We start from the raw sequence: 20582 nt of genomic DNA, 5'->3' as shown, positions 1-20582 counted from the left end.
CACCACTGCCACTCTCTGACTACTCATGCCACCCTCTGGCCCACCCATGCCACCCTCTGTTTCATCACCACACCCTCTGGTTGTCCAGTGTACATTATTTTCGGCAAAGCAAAGCACACCTTCCCTGCCTCAAGTGACCTGAATTAATTTGGGGCTGATTAATGTGCCACAGAATATTTTTTTAGCTGGCACCTGCTTCCTTAGTGCTTCCTGATTAGTGATCTTTTGCACTTGCTAAGTGCTTTCATTGTTGCAAAATTAGTTACAACACCTGCCCTGCCCCAACTGACAATAATGAATTAGGGGCTGATTAATGGATTTTAACTTCCAGCCTGGCTCCTGCTTGTCTCCCTTAGCTGTAATTCAGGACCTTTGTGGCATATGTGTAACTATTCTGAGGTTCAGAGCAGGGTCACATAATAGTTGCAACTGGCAACTGAACTCTGGAGGGGCCCCTCAGGAAGCACTACAGGAAATGGCTACTAATGATGAGCCTGAACTTTTGAACCTGGTAAGTAGTTTCAGTTTTGCTAAGATCGTATTTCTGCATTTTAGCACTTACTCGCGGGGTGCGAAGTTGTACTGGCAAGCCGCGAACTCACGCGAACAGTGCGAGCAAGCCATAAAATCCGCTGCTCGCGGATTTGCGGATTTTGCGGGAGATTCGCGGATCTCGCGGATTGCGAATTTACCGAAAATCCGCAAAATCCGCGAGCGAAACGGATTTTCCGCCCATGCTTAATCGCTAGCAGCTCTGCTGGGAGGTGCCTGTGCTGAGAGTTGCCTATTCTGTCTCATTACATCTCTAGCAGCTCTGCTGAGAGGTGCTTTTTCTGTCGCATTACATCTGTAGCAGCTTTTCTTAGAGGTGCCTGTTCTAGCTCATTATATTTCTAACAGCTCTGTCAAGAAGTGCCTGTTTTGTCCCATTAAAATCGTAGGGCCTGGTCGGAAATGGGCCGCCCTGTTCCCACCAGTAAAGCATCCTACTAATGAGTATTAGTGTAGTCTGAATTTCAGGTATAACCTTATTGATGACAAGGTATTGCTTTATCCTATTTAAAGTGTTGCAGCTTTGCAAAGTGGTTTTATTAATTGTCTCATTAAAGGTATAGCAGTCACCCTGAAAAAGGGAGCTCGTTTCTTACATTTCCAAACAGTATGCACTACACCTGCTTCAGGTTGTAAAGTGGAGTTCAGATTCTATATTTTTTTCATCCCCTGACCTCACTGTTGAGAACTCCAACACATTAAAATTCCATATTCAGACACATAGGGCCATATTTATGACCCTTGTGGCACAGGGCAGTGCAGCAAGTGAAGTCGCCTTGCTACGCTGCTCTTTGCCACAGGGAAAGAGCAGTAATGCGCTGTATTTATCCAATACAGCGCATTTCTTTCCCTTCCCCTTGCGGTGGCGCTGTATTGGCAGCCTAGTACCAACGCTGGCACCCATGCAGCAGGATTGTTTTGTGCAGGTTAAGTGGCATTGCGTGGTTTAAAAAATATGACTTTAGGTTTTTGTGGTGCAAGAGCGATGCAAACTGGGTCATAAATATGGCCTTTAACCTCTCAAAATATGACACACAATGCATCTTGACACTCATACTCCTCCCACTGATACTTTTCATTGTGAAAAAGGCCCAGCTGTACTGACTTCATCAATTCTGTTAAGAAATATTCCAGCATAGCCGAACATTTAATTTGTGCACTGGTTCAAATCAAGCCAGTTAATTTTGTGGTTAGAAGGCAGAAGATTGAGGGCCCAGTGTATAAAGCAAGAGGACAGAGCCACATTTTTGATGATAAGTACAGCGCCAGCTGCATCTGGATAGAATATAGCGCTATTTACCAAACCCATGGGAAGGGTTTGCAAGGGGAAACAACACTTACAACGCAACTTTTACAACACACTACCTTTACAACGAAACTTTTACAATGCAACATCCATTACAACGCATGCCATTACAACGCAACCATTACAACGCATGTCACTACAACGCATACCACTACAACGCATGTCATTACAACGCAGTCATTACAACGCATACCATTACAACGCATACCTACACTATCCAACACTTACCCTACTGTTGCACCCCCTGGAGTTAGAATAGTAATTTTTACCCCTACACTATCCAATACTTACCATACATGCTATGTAATGGTATGCGTTGTAATGGTATGCATTGTAAATGTAGTATGCGTTGTAGTGGAATGCGTTGTAAAGGTAGTTTCAAAGAATTAGTTGTAATGGCATGCGTTGTAATGGAATGCGTTGTAATGGATGTTGCGTTGTAAAAAATGTGTTGTAAAGGTAGGCGTTGTAAAAGTATGCGTTGTAACGACATACATCCGTTTGCAAGAGGTGGATCTTAGGAAGGGCAAGGCTTCAGTTAGTGATGGGACCAATATTTTCCCACCTGAGCGCTGTTGGATCTAAGCCTGGCCCTTTAACTTTTTTTAGTTCAAAAACTTTTATTAAAGCTTTCAAGAAGTGAAAGACAAAACATAAAGAGGAAGAACATGGCAACAGGGCTGGACTGGAGAATCAGAAGCAGCCCTGGCAAAAATGCTCAAACCAGCCCCGCCGTCTTCTCGTGCATTCTCTCGTTCTCCATCTCCCCACTCCCTCTTCTCCATCAATGATCACTTTCTCTCTACCTTCCTTCTCCCTCTTGAAGTCTCTCTTGCCTGCTTCTGGAGCCAGAGAAAGTATCAAAAACCCCGGGAGCAGCCCAGGGCTTTCAAAACCGGCCTCTAAAGGCCCCAGCCCACCAGGGAAATGCCCAGTGGAAACAAAGCCTGTCCAGCCCTGCATGCCAGGTCCTCTGAATCAACAGAAATCCAGAATGCTGACCAATGCAAATTAGGTTTATTGGAGTATGGACTGCAAATAGAGCTGTAAATTATACAAAAGTGCACGCTGTATAGTAAGTAAATACTAGCAGTAAATGCACTACTCCACCCTCTACATCCAACACACTACCTGCACCCACTACATTATATACAGTGATAGTGTACTCATGCTGTACTAACTGTTGGATATACTCTTGCATTTGTTGTACTTTTGTCGAGAGGAATCAATTCATGCAATGCTGTATACACTGTACAAGATCTGTTTGCTATTTTCTCATTTTCGTAGCCACTTAATGGTATCCTCTGATGGTGTAATGTACACAGAGTAAAGTAAACATTGCATATAACACATTTACTTTATAGTGTTGTACATCAGGTATGACCTACACACATCCTGGATACCTAATGTTGGATCCACTTTATGATCTACACATGCACTTACAGTATTTATTGTGTGGTACCTACTGAATGAATTTCTTCTAGTGTTCTAACCATTTCATAATATACTCTGTAAGTATAGTCAGTGCCTTCTGCCAATATTTAATTTATGTGTTTTTTCGGGGTCATAGGAGGAACCCTCGCGTTCTGACGTGAAGCCTGGAGAGCGATATGGTGTCACATTAGTGAAGGAAGATGGCAGCCTGGGAGTCAGCGTTACAGTGAGTGTGCACTTGATGAAGCAAGACCATGTATTCAGCGATGTCTCACCTACCTTGACTCCTGAGCACCTAACACTTAGTGCATCAAAGTTAATCCTGAACACATTGCCTTGAGTCTTTACAAACACAGTCACAGGCAATGCCAAAGAGAACCTACTACTCAATTTGCGCTTATCAATTATTTCAAGGACTAGACCAACCTAGTCTAAACATATTAAAATGACGTTGATTGAATAGAACTATGTAAATATTGACTGATTTAAAAAATGTCTAAGATGATGGTGCCCAATTTGGACTAATGTAAGAAAATTGAAAGGTTTAGTGGCATTTTCAGTGACCTAAATTTACCAAGAGTAAGCCTAGCTTAGCGTGTAACTCACCAACGTTTCGCAGCAGTGCAAGTATCAGGTGCAGATATGTAACAGAGTATCAACAACAAAAATTCAGTAAAGAATCAAGAACAGTAACCTTGACGATGTATTTATGTTGACAAGGTATATAGATGTGTAAATGTGGAAGTACATTTTTGAACATCTTTACTTACCTCTATATGCTTACCTTCCATCTATTTTAGTGGGCAATGTTTAGCTCATGATACGTTTGCACTTCAATATGTTTTTAATATATTTTGGTAGTACCTCGTGAGCTGTCATCTGAGTTGCCTGATTCCGATGTAAGTCTCTTACCAGATGTAATGTGATGTAAAGATGGTTTTGGAGATCTTTTCTGCTAAAATTATTTCTATGCTCCTAGCACATCCTTTGGCCTATTTCAAAAGTTCTAACACCGGAGAGTACATTGATGCAAACGTCCACTTATGTCCTGGAGGCTCCAGAATGTATAGCTTCTACCTTGTGGTGCAGCCCGCACCAAATTACATATGTGCCCCTTTCATCATTGACGTTTGACCCTTCCTCTGAGATAACAGCGGCGGGGAGTTCTCCAGGGGTCTGCTTGCATCAATTACTGTTTTCCTGATAGCCAATCCATATAACAATTGGGGCTGGAATCGAATGTACGTCTTTCGTCACCTGTTTATTTTTTAATCTGCTTTCAAAAATCGTAATTTTTATTAAGAGGCAAAGTTGTACTCCGAAAATTACTGAAGTGGCAGGTTCCATCAATAAAACTGACTTTGCCATTTATAATCAATTTATTTGGCAGTTATTATTTAGAAGGTGACACTTGATGATACCCCAGAAATTGTCATGCAGTGGCAGTTTTCCAAACCACATTGTGACCCACTTGAGGCCGGGTGCTAAACGTTCTTTAAAACTATTAAAGGAAGCCAATTTAATATGGCGGACGTTCTTTTCAGCTAATATAATTGTTGGACAGAAAAACAAAGGCACATCAATCTAGCTGAGTTCAAAAGCGATACAGACAGGCAAAAACACCTCGAGGCATATTTGAAGGCAGATAAGATGTCACTCTATCTCCAGTCCATGATTACCACTGCTGGGCACGTCTGCTTTCGTCTTCATTTGTTACTGCAGCGCTTGACCACCTTCTCCAGGCTATGCCTGTTAATGCAGAACAATTCTCGGTCACTTATATCATTACCTGTAAAGCGCCTCTACTTCAGTTTATTTCTGCCACTGCACAGCACATCTTCGTTTACTACTGGCACTGCACAGCATAAATCCTCTTGTTTAATACCGACACTGCACACCGCCTCGCCTCTTGTTTATTACTGTCACTGCACATCACCTCTCCCCCTGTTTATTTCTGGCACTGCACAGCAATTTCCTCCTGTTTATCTCTGGCACTGCACAGCACCTCTCCTTCTGTTTATTACTGGCACTGCACAGCACACCTCCTCCTGTTTATTTCTGGCACTGCACAGCACCTCTCTACCTGTTTATTTCTGGCACTGCAAAGCACATTTCCTCCTGTTTATTTCTGGCACTGCACAGCACATCTCCTCCTGTTTATCACTCGCACTGCACAGTACATTTCCTCCCGTTTACTACTGGCATTGCACAGCACATCTCCTCCTGTTTATCACTGGCACTGCACAGCACATCTCCTCCTGTTTATTTCTGGCACTGCATATCAGATCTCCTCCTCTTTATTTCTGGGACTGCACAGCACATTTCCTCCTGTTTATTTCTGGCACTGCACACACATCACATTTCCTCCTCTTCAGTTCTGATACTGCACAGCACATCTCCTCCTGTTTATGACTCACACTGCACAGCACATTTCCTTCGGTTTACTACTGGCATTGCACAGCACATCTCCTCCTCTTCAGTTCTGGCACTGCACAGCATCTCTCCTCCTATTTATTGCTGGCACTGCCCAGCACATCTCCTCCTGTTCAGTACTCACACTGCATAGCACACCTCCTCCTGTTTATTACTGGCACTGCAAAACAACAGTTGATGGAGAGAATGCAGAACAATGTCATACATTCACCCCAAAAAAGAGATCTGGGCCTAAATCCATCGTTTTTTTGAACTCCACACCACCCCAGTTCAGACATCGCCATATGCAAGTCAGCCTTGACCCTGTGCCTCATGGGAACAGTCCAGCCCGAATGGCCAAGTCATGTCTTTCCTGGACCGGAATCAAGCATCCTAGGACCGGTTTCTGGCTATCAGCCATCTTCAGCCAGGATAGCTTGACTCCAGTGGTGTGGAGAGCATGGGACTCACGTCTGAGCATACCCATCCCACTCGGGGTGACAAATGCAAAACAACAGTTGATGGACAGAATGCAGAACAATGTCATACATTCACCCCAGTACAGAGATCTGGGCCTAAATCCATCATTTTTTTGCACTCCACTCCACCCCAGTTCAGTCATAGCCATATGAAAATTAGCCTTGACCCTGTGCCTCATGGGAACAGTCCAGCCCGAACTGCCAAGTTATGTCTTTCCTGGACCGGAATCAAGCATCCTAGGACCGGTTAATGGCTATCAGCCATCTTCAGCCAGGATAGCTTGACTCCAGTGGTGTGGAGAGCATGGGACTTACGTCTAAGCATACCCATCCCACTCAGGGTGACAAATGCAAAACAAAAGTTGATGGACAGAATGCAGAACAATGTCATACATTCACCCCAGTACAGAGTTCTGGGCCTAAATCCATCGTTTGTTTGCACTTCGCACCACCCCAGTTCAGACATGGCCATATGCAAATCAGCCTTGACCCTGTGCCTCATGGGAACAGTCCAGCCCGAACTGCCAAGTCATGTCTTCCTGGACCGGAATCAAGCATCCTAGGACCGGCTTCTGGCTATCAGCCATCTTCAGCCACGATAGTTTGACTCCAGTGGTGTGGAGAGAATGGGACTCATGTCTGAGCATACCCATCCCACTTGGGGTGACAAATGCAAAACAACAGTTGATGGACAGAATGCAGAACAATGTCATACATTCACCCCAGTACAGAGATCTGGGCCTAAATCCATCATTTTTGTTGCACTCCACACCACCCCAGTTAAGACATGGCCATATGCAAATCAGCCTTGACCCTGTGCCTCATGGGAACAATCCAGCCCGAACTGCCAAGTCATGTCTTTCCTGCACCGGAATCAAGCATCCTAGGACCGGTTTCTGGCTATCAGCCATCTTCAACCAGGATAGCTTGACTCCAGTGGTGTGGGGAGCATGGGACTCACGTCTGAGCATACCCATCCCACTCGGTGTGACAAATGCAAAACAACAGTTGATGGACAGAATGCAGAACAATGTCATACATTCACCCCAGTCCAGAGATCTGGGCCTAAATCCATCGTTTTTTTGCACTCCGCACAACCCCAGTTCAGACATGGCCATATGAAAATCAGCCTTGAACCTATGCCTCATGGGAACAGTCCAGCCCGAACTGCCAAGCTATGTCTTTCCTGGACCGGAATCAAGCATCCTAGGACCGGTTTCTGGCTATCAGCCATCTTCAGCCAGGATAGCTTGACTCCAGTGGTGTGGAGAGCATGGGACTTACGTCTGAGCATACCCATACCACTCGGGGTGACAAATGCAAAACAACAGTTGATGGACAGAATGCAGAACAATGTCATACATTCACCCCAGTAGGGGAGATCTGGGCCTAAATCAATCATTTTTTTGCACTCCACACCACCCCAGTTCAGACATGGCCATATGCAAATCAGCCTTGACCCTGTGCCTCATGGGAACAGTCCAGCCAGAACTGCAAGTTATGTCTTTCCTGGACCGGAATCAAGCATCCTAGGACCGGTTTCTGGCTATCAGCCATCTTCAGCCAGGATAGCTTGACTCCAGTGGTGTGGAGAGCATGGGACTCACATCTGAGCATACCCATCCCACTCGGGGTGACAAATGCAAAACAACAGTTGATATACAGAATGCAGAACAATGTTATACATTCACCCCAGTACAGAGATCTGGGCCTAAATCCATCGTTTTTTTGTACTCCACACCACCCCAGTTAAGACATGGCCATATGCAAATCAGCCTTGACCCTGTGCCTCATGGGAAGAGTCCAGCCCAAACTGCCAAGCCATGTCTTTCCTGGACCAGAATCAAGCATCCTAGGACCGGTTTCTGGCTATCAGCCATCTTCAGCCAGGATAGCTTGACCCCAGTGGTGTGAAGAGCATGGGACTCACGTCTGAGCATACCCATCCCACTCGGGGTGACAAATGCAAAACAACAGTTGATGGACAGAATGCAGAACAATGTCATACATTCACCCCAGTACAGAGTTCTGGGCCTAAATCCATCGTTTTTTTGCACTCTACAGTACACCACCCCAGTTCAGACATGGCCATATGCAAATCAGCCTTGACCCTGTGCCTCATGGGAACAGTCCAGCCCGAACTGCCAAGTCATGTCTTTCCTGCACCGGAATCAAGCATCCTAGGACCGGTTTCTGTCTGTCAGCCATCTTCAGCCAGGATAGCTTGACTCCAGTGGTGTGGAGAGCATGGGACTCATGTCTGAGCATACCCATCCCACTCGGGGTGACAAATGCAAAACAACAGTTGATGGACAGAATGCAGAACAATGTCATACTTTCACCCCAGTACAGAGATCTGGGCCTAAATCCATCGTTTTTTTTTGTACTCCGCACCACCCCAGTTCAGACATGGCCATATGAAAATCAGCCTTGACCCTGTGCCTCATGGGAACAGTCCAGCCCGAACTGCCAAGTTATGTCTTTCCTGGACCGGAATCAAGCATCCTAGGACCGGTTTCTGGCTATCAGCCATCTTCAGCCAGGATAGCTTGACTCCAGTGGTGTGGAGAGCATGGGACTCACATCTGAGCATACCCATCCCACTCGGGGTGACAAATGCAAAACAACAGTTGATGGACAGAATGCAGAACAATGTCATACATTCACCCCAGTACAGAGATCTGGGCCTAAATCCATCGTTTTTTTGTACTCCACACCACCCCAGTTAAGACATGGCCATATGCAAATCAGCCTTGACTCTGTGCCTCATGGGAAGAGTCCAGCCCAAACTGCCAAGTCATGTCTTTCCTGGACCAGAATCAAGCATCCTAGGACCGGTTTCTGGCTATCAGCCATCTTCAGCCAGGATAGCTTGACTCCAGTGGTGTGGAGAGCATGGGACTCACGTCTGAGCATACCCATCCCACTCGGGGTGACAAATGCAAAACAACAGTTGATGGACAGAATGCAGAACAATGTCAGACATTCACCCCAGTAAAGAGATCTGGGCCTAAATCCATCGTTTTTTTGCACTCCACACCACCCCAGTTCAGACATGGCCATATGCAAATCAGCCTTACCCTGTGCTTCATGGGAACAGTCCAGCCCGAACTGCCAAGTCATGTCTTTCCTGCACCGGAATCAAGCATCCTAGGACCGGTTTCTGTCTGTCAGCCATCTTCAGCCAGGATAGCTTGACTCCAGTGGTGTGGAGAGCATGGGACTCATGTCTGAGCATACCCATCCCACTCGGGGTGACAAATGCAAAACAACAGTTGATGGACAGAATGCAGAACAATGTCATACTTTCACCCCAGTACAGAGATCTGGGCCTAAATCCATCGTTTTTTTGTACTCCGCACCACCCCAGTTCAGACATGGCCATATGAAAATCAGCCTTGACCCTGTGCCTCATGGGAACAGTCCAGCCCGAACTGCCAAGTTATGTCTTTCCTGGACCGGAATCAAGCATCCTAGGACCGGTTTCTGGCTATCAGCCATCTTCAGCCAGGATAGCTTGACTCCAGTGGTGTGGAGAGCATGGGACTCACGTCTGAGCATACCCATCCCACTCGGGGTGACAAATGCAAAACAACAGTTGATGGACAGAATGCAGAACAATGTCATACATTCACCCCAGTACAGAGATCTGGGCCTAAATCCATCGTTTTTTTGTACTCCACACCACCCCAGTTAAGACATGGCCATATGCAAATCAGCCTTGACTCTGTGCCTCATGGGAAGAGTCCAGCCCAAACTGCCAAGTCATGTCTTTCCTGGACCAGAATCAAGCATCCTAGGACCGGTTTCTGGCTATCAGCCATCTTCAGCCAGGATAGCTTGACTCCAGTGGTGTGGAGAGCATGGGACTCACGTCTGAGCATACCCATCCCACTCGGGGTGACAAATGCAAAACAACAGTTGATGGACAGAATGCAGAACAATGTCAGACATTCACCCCAGTAAAGAGATCTGGGCCTAAATCCATCGTTTTTTTGCACTCCACACCACCCCAGTTCAGACATGGCCATATGCAAATCAGCCTTACCCTGTGCTTCATGGGAACAGTCCAGCCCGAACTGCCAAGTCACGTCTTTCCTGGACAGGAATCAAGCATCCTAGGACCGGTTTCTGGGTATCAGCCATCTTCAGCCAGGATAGCTTGACTCCAGTGGTGTGGAGAGCATGGGACTCACGTCTGAGGATACCCATCCCACTCGGGGTGACAACTGCAAAACAACAGTTGATGGACAGAATGCAGAACAATGTCATACATTCACCCCAGTACAGAGATCTGGGCCTAAATCTGTGGTTTTTGCAATTGTCACCCCGAGTGGGATGGGTATGCTCAGACAATGAGTCCCATGCACTCAACACCACTGGATTCAAGCAAGCCGGGCTGAAGACGGCTGGCATGCCAGAAACCGTTCCTCGGAAGCTTGTTTCCGGTCCAGGTAAGGCATGGCTTGGCAGTTCGGGCTGGACTGTTCCCATGAGGCTCAGGGTCAGACTGATTTGCATATGGCCATGTCTGAACTGGGATGGTGTGGAGTGCAAAAAAACGATGGATTTAGGCCCAGATCTCTGTACTGGGGTGAATGTATGACATTGTTCTGCATTCTGTCCATCAACTGTGGTTTTTGTATTTGTCACCCTGAGTGGGATGGGTATGCTCAGACGTGAGTCCCATGCACTCCACACCACTGGATTCAAGCAAATCGGGCTGAAGACGGATGGAATGCCAGAAACCGGTCCTCGGAAGCTTTTTTCCTGTCCAGGGAAGGCATGGCTTGGCAGTTCGGGCTGGACTGTTCCCATGAGGCACAGGGTCAGACTGATTTGCATATGGCTGTGTCTGAACTGGGGTGGTGTGGAGTGCAAAAAAACGATGGATTTAGGCCCAGATCTCTGCACTGGGGTGAATGTATGACATTGTTCTGCATTCTGTCCATCAACTGTGGTTTTTGCATTTGTCACCCCGAGTGGGATGGGTATGCTCAGACGTGAGTCCCATGCACTCGACACTACTGGATTCAAGCAAGCCTGGCTGAAGACGGCTGGAATGCCAGAAACCGGTCCTAGGAAGCTTGTTTCCGGTCCAGGGAAGGCATGGCTTGGCAATTCGGGCTGGGCTGTTCCCATGAGGCACAGGGTCAGACTGATTTGCATATGGCCATGTCTGAACTGGGGTGGTGTGGAGTGCAAAAAAACGATGGATTTAGGGCCATATCTCTGTACTGGGGTGAATGTATGACATTCTTCTGCATTCTGTCCATCAACTGTGGTTTTTGCATTCATCACCCCGAGTGGGATGGGTATGCTCAGACGTGAGTCCCATGCACTCCACACCACTGGATTCAAGAAAGCCGGGCTGAAGATGGCTGGAATGCCAGAAAACGGTCCTCGGAAGCTTGTTTCCGGTCCAGGGAAGGCATGGCTTGGCAGTTCGGGCTGGACTGTTCCCATGAGGCACAGGGTCAGACTGATTTGCATATGGCCGTGTCTGAACTGGAGTGGTGTGGAGTGCAAAAAAACAATGGATTTAGGCTCAGATCTCTGTACTGGGGTGAATGTATGACATTGTTCTGCATTCTGTCCATCAACTGTGTTTTTTGCATTTATTACTGGCACTGCACAGCATATTTCCTCCTGTTTATCACTGGCACTGCACCGCACATCTCCTCCTGTTCAGTACTCACACTGAACAGTACCTCTCCTCCTGTTAATTTCTGGCACAGGACCTCTCCTCCTGTTTATTTATGGCACTGCACAGCACATCTCCTCCTCTTCAGTTCTGGCACTGCACAGCATCTCACCTCTTGTTTATCACCTGCATTACAAAGCACCTTTCCTCCTGTTCAGTACTCAAACTGCACAGCACCTCACCTCCTCACTGGCACTGAACGCTTGAATCCTCCACCCCATGAATGTGAAGGCAGAGCAGGCCTTGCCTCGGCCTCTGATGCTCTGTAGCGCCCCCTCCTGCATCCACCGCTGTCCCCGCTGCTGAGCTTCGACCCAGAGACGCCCTGCCTCACATGCAGGTCAGGCCTCGCCATTCGGGGAATATTTACCCTGACAGCAGATCCTCAATGAGCCTCTTCCTACTCTTAAGTTTTTTTGAACTAATTTACTGTCCATTCTTTACAGTCAAATGCACATAATATTGAATCAATGAAGTACAATCTGAATTACAATGTCTTTCAGGGTGGCATTAATACAAGTGTGCGTCACGGCGGAATATACGTGAAAACCATCGTTCTTGGAGGATCGGCTGATAAGGATGGACAAATAAAGAAAGGTACAAGACTAAGATGCTGAGGGAGCTCCATACAGAATAAAGTAACACAAATCATGCACGAAGAAGCCGTTAGAAGATGTGCACATTCTCACCTTTCAGTAACAAAATTACACAGGCGCAGAAGAGAGAGGAACCTATGTGGTGAGCTACATTGACACAGGTCAAACAAGCACAAAGGTTGAGAAGGCAACCCCTGTAGAGCTAGTATCACAAAGTACCAGATGCGTAACACAATCCCCTGCAGCCCCTGTGGCAGGGTAGGACTGGGATCAAAGACAGACCCGGGCACCCTCAAAAAAGGCCCCCCTTTCACTGTTTGCATCTTTTCGCAAAACATTTGTTGGTCAGTGCACAGGGTTAATGGTAGGAGATATATAGGGTAAATGAATAACTTGCCTCTTAGACCTGGCATCTTTTGACGTGTTTTCCCCTGTCTTTTTGCTTTTGACCTCCTGTTTTTGAATATGTTTTTGAATTCGTTTTTGCAGGTGTTTGGACACTGGGCAATTTACCACGGCTGACCAGTGCTAAAGTGCATGTGCGCTGTGTCTAAAATGTAATGGCATTTGGTTTCTCCATGATTGGCATATTTGATTTACTAGTAAGTCTCTCGTACAGTACACTACATGTGGCCAGGGCCTGTAAACCAAATGTTACCATGTGGCCTGCAGCACTGATTGTGCCACCCACATGAATAGCCCTCCAAACATGTCTCAGACCTGTCACTTCAGAGCCTGTGTGCACAGTTTTCAACTGCCATGTCGACCTGGCCAGTACACCTACTTGCCGGGCCCAAACCTTCCCTTTACTACATGTAAGGCACCCCCTAAGGTAGGCCCAGACAGCCCCAGGGGCCGGGTGCTGTGTCTTTAAAAGGTTGGACATGTGCTTTTAAGTTTTACATATCCTGGTAGTGAAAAAACGCAACTCTCGCTTTTCACTACAAGGTCTATCTCAAACATAGGTTAGCATTGGAGCTGCCTGTAGTATTTTACACAGATATCTTCCAGTGCTACGCCACTGCATGGTACACAGGCATTATAGTGAGGAATAGCTGCATCCAGAACTTAGCAGCATTATTGAGATTAGGCAAAGGGGAGAACAGGATCCTACTTTAAAGAGAGTGCAGTAGTCTGGTATAAAGGAGATATAACCACACCTACTGCAACACACATCATACCGGAGGAGTGGGTGAGGTGGAGCACCCTGGAGGGAATACACATGCACCTGCATGTGGCGAGGAGGTCCCATCTGTAGTCAGGTGGGTTTCTCAGTAGGTGCAGTAGTAAGCTATAAGGGATGGTGGCTTTGAGAGAAAGACTGTTCTTGTCTTTGGATTCTCTAGTGGGTTCTGTGCTGGGGTTCCTGGTGTTTACTGATTGAAATGTGATATTTGCTGTGGTTCTACCTTTTCTTTCAGGGGACCGTCTCTTGGAGGCCAATGGGTTTAGTTTATGTGGCGTGACGCACAGACAAGCCGTTGAACATCTTCAGAACACATCTAAGGTTTGTGCTATTGCAATTTAAGGTTTTCATCCCTACTGTAGCAAAATTCATAGCTTTTTCCAATCAATTAGACATCATTAAAAATAGATGAGGAACCTGTTGTGGTGTAGGTTTTCTTTAGAGTTGAGTGAGTCCATGGAGTAGTATAGAGAATACCTCTTGTGCGCGTAGTGTTTGGTTGACTTCTCATATTCACCTGTAGAGGCACAGAAGAGAACATCCATGTGTGTGGAGGGATCTACTGTATGGTTATATGTGGGAGCACGGAAAAGGCACCTTTTTTATTTGTACAATATCTTGGAACAGTGGGATTCTACATTGAAGTCTCAGAAATATTGATCTAAGTATCCTAAGGTTACCTCCTTTGTATCTAAGAGAGAAATTAGATTTTTACGTATGTCTATGATCATAGGCAGACCTCTAATAGCATGTTTGTTGGAAACGGGTGGAAACCGATTTACTTGTATATAGCAACAATGTTATGGTTTGGTAATAAGGCTTTTAAACTGGTGCGCCTATAAACTGGTGCAGCAACACCACGGAGTATTACCATATGTTGCATTTGGGGTGATGCTACATATAGGGGAAATATAGCAACACGTTAATTAGAAAGACGCTAAAAGTATCTAAAAACAAACGAACAGGAAACATAGTGTACATGATTTTTGTCTCACTTGTGAGGGCTTTACCTCAAACTGCCACTAGAGGGCGCTGTCTGTCAAAAATTGTACTTTCAAGCACTATTGCTGTGCATTTTGTAAATATCTCGGTGGACGAGTGGCAATATCTAGACCTGTGCTGCTATTTCAAACGTTCTTTCGCTTCCCCATGATTGTTAGATTAATGTGAGTTACTGTATTTCAACAAATAAGCATTGACGTTTTTCGAGTTTATATATTGACTTTAATAACCCTTCCTTTCTTTCTTGTGGTCCACTGAGATGTGCCCCTTGTATTTGAATATTAACAATTCATCTGATACATCCCAATTGCTGTTTTCAGGAGCCAGACAAGGGGCCTTATTTATGAAGGCCTTGCGCCACCGGTGCGTCACTTTTTCCCATGTTAAAAGTGACGCACCGGCGGCGCAAGTCCTTCATAAATCTGCCCCAAGGTTTTTACGTGATTTCATAGAAAACGATTCATTAGATTGCCATTACTGAGAAACCATTTTGCCTAAACTGTTTAATGGGTATTTTCGAAAATGAATGGCACATACCATTTCACACAAAAGCAATTCATAGAATGTATTTTTGCCCAAAATTTGTTTTTGCATGCTTAGTTTATTAATTTATGAATATAATGCTGCAGGTCTTCGTTTTAGAAACAGTTTTGTTGGAGGGATTTATTTCAGCGCTTTTTTTCAGGAGACATTTTTTCTGATTTTTGACTTTTACACTGTGAAACCATTACTTTGGATGCACTGAAGTCACTAACCCCGCCACAACCCATAAACACCATCCATCCCTGGTCCCAGGGCCGGCTCTAGCGTTGTGCACCCGGTGCCTCTGCACAGGTGCTGATTTCAGGGGTCGCTGTGTCGTCAAATATATTGTAGATTTAAAAGCACCTGCTGTAGAGTTCCTTGCCTCCAGTAGTTTTCAGGCAACAATAAAAATGTCGATAACAATGGTGATTTATGGACCTGCTGAGAGAGATGGAGTTTTGCCTAGTGGAAGTTTTGACTCATCATAAATAACACAGAGGGTTAATATGCCTGCTGCAAAGCATGTGTGCCACGCCGATCACAGAAGTGCGTATATTGTACATAGTTCAGTGTGTTGCTGCCTTTGTCAGAGAGATCCTTTTGTTACTTGTTATTTATAATTTAAATCCTAATACAGAACAGTGAGCTATTAACTCATCAAAGAGCTGAATGGAAACTGCAAGATATAGGTTAGAGTATTATGATTTTTCCCCAGTCTTTCAATATTCAAATGTTTTAAAAAGGGTTCATTTGGGTAGAAATCAGTTTTTTATTAGTAAAGACAACACCTTACCATGGTGATACATTTTAAATTCTGAGTTTGTGCTTCTTCAGATCAAGTACTCTTAAAATACACTGCCTACCAGTATGGAAGACACGTGAATCCTATACTTTGTAGTCCTCTTTCTGACATTTCATATACACTGATTTGCACATGTTTGGTTCATTGTCTCTGTGTAACTTGTGTGTGATGTAAAGTGCTTGGACACCCTATATTGGCATGAGTAGCGCTATAAAACAAAAGAAAAGCTTCTGAGAGGGAGTGGTTATGGAGACTTGAGGGTCACTGTTAAAGAGAGGTAGTGAGTGAATTCATGGAGAAGATGGTCATTGGGGGGCACCAACAAACATAGTCTCATTGGGCGCCACCAGAGCTAAAGCCAGCCCTGCCTGATCCCTCAAGAACTCTAAACACCATCAATCCCTGCCCCTTGTAAAAACCCTCACCACACCTGAACGACTCTCATCCCTGAACCCTAAAAGCTCTTTCTACCCTTAGACTTCACCCATCCCAAAAACCAAAAAACCCTCACTACACCTAAACTACATTCACTCCTGATCCCTAAACTACACCTAACCCTGAACCCTCAAATACCTTTCTACCCGTACACTCCACTCATCCCTGAACCATCTAGCCCCTCACTACCCTTAAACTCCACCCATTTGTGAACCCTAAAACTACTTTCTACGCCTAAACCCCACCCATCCTTGACCTCTTAAAACCCCTCATCATACCCACATTCTACCCCTCCCTGAACACTATAAAAACCCTCAATGCCATTAAACACCACCCATCCATGGCCCCTAAAAGCCTCTCACCACTCCTAAACTCTCCCCTCCATGAACCCTACAGACCTCTTCTACATCTAAACTCCACCCATCCCTGAATCCTTAAAATCCCTCACAACCCTTAACTCCTCTCAATCGTGTTATTTAAAATTCTTCAGGACCCCAACCTCTACCCACCACTGAACCTTAAAAGCCCTCACCATCCCTATACTCTGCCCATCCTTGAACCCTAAAACCCCTCAATACGTTTACAGTTTACCCATCCCTGAACCCCCAAAAAACCTCAGACCGCTAAACTCCACTCATCTGTGAACCCTAAACACCACTCATCACCCCTAACCACCCATTCCTGGTAACTAAACGCCCTCACAACCCCTAAACTCCACATATTCCTTACCCTAAAAAAAAACCTTTCTATGTCTGAACTCCACCCCTTTCTGACCCCTAAAGCCACCTGATCAACACTAACCATTACCATCCATGATCCCAAAAAACCCTGGCTAGTCCTAAACCCCACCCAAGTTTAATGTATAATTTTAGGTTTTTGCCTAAAAAGATTTTTTCTTTAAAATGTTTCCTTTAATTTTCAATTTATTTGTATTTCCTTAAACATATATTTTTTATCATTTGATTTCCTCCAAAGTGGTTTCTCAGTTTTTGTTTTTCCATTAATTCACATACATCAGCCAAAAATATACATATTACAATACATCACGACTACTATCGAACTCCACACCAACAGTGTCTCACTGATGAGTTTCCTCATTATCTCGAGTGCACACTAAAGTACGGGCCGGTATGGCCTGTTTTTTGCACTGGACATTTACCCAGTGGGCTGGAGCCAGTTTTTAGGGAAGAGGGTTGCTGCTGTTGCCTCTTCTCCAGGTAATTACAGTAGGCACAGGGGGGCTTCAGGAGAGGTAGGAGAAAGATAAGAGAGTGTAGAGGAAGGGAGCAGGGCAGAGTGAAATCAGGCGTATTTAAAGATGCTGTGGACCGCACTCTCTGGATTTCTATGAGATAAAAGGCTGGTCCAGGCTTTGACAGAGTGTGCCCAATGCCTCTCATCCATGGGCAGTAGTAACATTGGACCTGGACAGCAAAGAACCATTCTGAGGATGGTGTGCCACAGTGCTGAAGATGATGGTGGCCCTTGATTGGGACTAGATGTGCCGTGGCTGAGGGGACGTCCCAATAACTATGCCATGGTGCAGATAAGGGGCATAGACACAGACAACATTATTTGATAGTGGATTTCCAGGCTGGTCCCGGAGGGTTGGACAGGCGGCTCAGTGAGTTAGGTGGAGGAGATTGATTGGTGCAGTCAAAATACACTGAATCGGAGGCCATACCCCAAAGAGCTGGGCAGGAGGATTGGAGTTATGTTTGCTGGACCTATTCTGAAGAACAGGAGGCAGCTCACTGTGTACCTCGGGGCGAGTGGGTGCACCCTGGAAATGAAGTGGAGTCGCAGATACAGCGGCCTGCTGAAGTGGGCGGCACATGTGTCATCTGGCTTCTCATGCTTCAATCTTCCCACAGGACCTTTGCTGCAACCAGCTGCAGGGGGAGTATGCCAAAGCTGATGAGTAGCAGTCTTATAGGGTCAACTTCCGCCTTGTGCTGATCCAGACACTCTGCTGGAGAGCACTTAAAATCATTGGGCCTGGGCACTCTTGGTCTCCCTTAAGTGCATACAAAACAGGCAACCTGACTTTAATAGACAGAGTGCTATAAGCAGAGAAGGTGGGCTGGAAGGCTCCGACAAAGGGTAACACAGATATCCCCACACTATACTTAAAGACTCTAGCTGGTTGCAGATGAGGCCATTATAATGCAGAGTCCTTGCTGAGAGGCAAGTGAGTCAGGGAGTCCCCTACCCTTTGGCAGTTTATAGAGTTAGGTCAAGCCTCAACCATTTACCCTGCCTGAGACCCATTTAACGTTGACAGTCACAGAATATTACTAAATGTAAATTGATACTTGTATAGCGCACTACTCACCCGCAAGGGTCTCAAGGCGCTTGTACGAATACCGCTGTGGAACCCATCCTGGCTTTCCCTGTGAGGCGTCCACTCCTGGGCACCCCCAAGGTGGAGGCCAGGCATCCTTAGCGTTGTGGGGGCCGTTGTGTAGATTAAGCAAGCTATTTCCCAGAGTTGCAGAGTGGGACTCCATGACTGGAATAGGCACTGAGGCGAGAATTATCAGGTCCATGGAATTTTGAGCCCAAGACCCACAGAGGCGGGGAATTGAACCCTGGTCCCGGGCTAGACCTCTGCATCAGGGTCTGCCGCTCTAATCATTGAGCCACATTTCTCCACATTTCTGTGCCCAAAAGATTGGAGACACACAAAATAAGAGCAGAGGACCACTGGCTCAGGCACCTTTGCATCTGTGATTGCTTGATTGTTCACAACCAGCAGAGATCAGAGTGGGGAACACCTGCTACTATTCTAACTCCAGTGAGTGCAACAGTAGGGTAAGTGTCGGATAGTGTAAGGGTACTATGCGTTGTAATGGTATGCATTGTAATGACTTGTGATGTAATGCCTGCGTTGAAGTGACATGCATTGTAATGACATGCGTTGTAGTGACATGCAATGTAATGGCTGTGTTGTAATAACATGCGATGTAATTGATGTTGCAATGTAATGACTGCTATGTAAAGGTAGTGCGATGTAATGACAGTGTTGTAAAGGTTGTTTCCCTGGGGTACGAGCAAGAAAAACATTTACTGCAATCCAGATCTGTATGGGCTCTAGGTGTAATGCTTACATGCTTCCCCTCACACCCTAGGGCCTTATTTATGAAGGCATTGCGCCGCCGGTGCGTCACTTTTAAAATGGGAAAAAGTGACGCACCGGTGGCGCAAGGCCTTCATAAATAAGGCCCCTAGTTTCTTTATTATTGGTTATATATTGGGGAATAGTTTAGGTGAGAAACCTGGTGATGACAAACCCATTGATTATCTTCTTCACCAGGTGGTGGCTTCCCCACCTATATTTTGAACAACAGACGGGTCCATGTTGAAAGTATGGGGTGGGGTATGGAGGGGAACAAATTTTGGCTTAAGTCAAAGTTTTTCAACATTTATTTGCACAATAGATAACTCTGTAGTACTGCATACTCTCAGTTTGATAAACAGGGTAAACACGAGACTGGGGGCACATGTTAAATGCCTCTTTGGAATGTCAGTGGGCAGCTTAGCAGAATAAAGAGGGGTGCTGTACTCAGAGCTGCAAAGAGTATACACTTGATGTCATTCTTATACAGGAAGCACAACTACTTGGTACTGACTGTGAGTTCCTAAGCCAATTTGGATTTAGCTCTGTCCACCAGTTAGCCTTGACTAGCAGTGTCTGAAGAGTGGCAGTCCTTTTTAAGCAATGATTCCCGATTGAAGTCTCCCACACGTGGTCCGAGACATTAGGCAGATACAGTATGATACTAAGCATGCTTCAGAGGAAACTAATCATGATAATAAATGTTTATGTCCTCCACCACTATCCATAGGCTTCCTCCAGCTTACTGTCTCGGTCCTTAGTGAGACCGCGCCAGGCCTACAATAATAGAGGGCACATGAATGGTAACATGGCTACCCTGCTTGACAGAAAACAGGCCCCACATTACCCACCAGCTGAGCAGACACCACCAAATTTGTCACCTCAAATGGCTTAATTGATGCCTGCCCCCTATATGATTCTCTGACATGTGCATGCATATTCTTAGACATTCTGCATCAACCATTTTGTTTCCATTTTAAGGGTCACATTGAGTGGCTGATTTTCATGTATATTTGACCACTTATGTCAGC

General features: G+C 45.7%; 1 protein-coding gene across 1 annotated transcript in view; it reads left to right on the top strand.

Moving 5' to 3' along the window:
- Positions 1–20582, top strand: part of FRMPD2 (FERM and PDZ domain containing 2) — a 603077-nt gene that overhangs the window by 280778 nt on the left and 301717 nt on the right. Inside the window, exons 22-24 of the mRNA XM_086921788.1 lie at positions 3429–3518; positions 12391–12484; positions 13905–13990. Of these exons, the coding sequence (XP_086777914.1) occupies positions 3429–3518; positions 12391–12484; positions 13905–13990 (270 nt within the window). The remainder of the gene's footprint in view (positions 1–3428; positions 3519–12390; positions 12485–13904; positions 13991–20582) is intronic.

The sequence above is a fragment of the Lissotriton vulgaris genome, chromosome 5 (assembly GCF_964263255.1).
Source record: "Lissotriton vulgaris chromosome 5, aLisVul1.2, whole genome shotgun sequence".
NCBI lineage: Eukaryota > Metazoa > Chordata > Amphibia > Caudata > Salamandridae > Lissotriton > Lissotriton vulgaris.
Note: the sequence above shows the minus strand (reverse complement) of the source record. Positions and strands in the feature narration are given on the sequence as shown.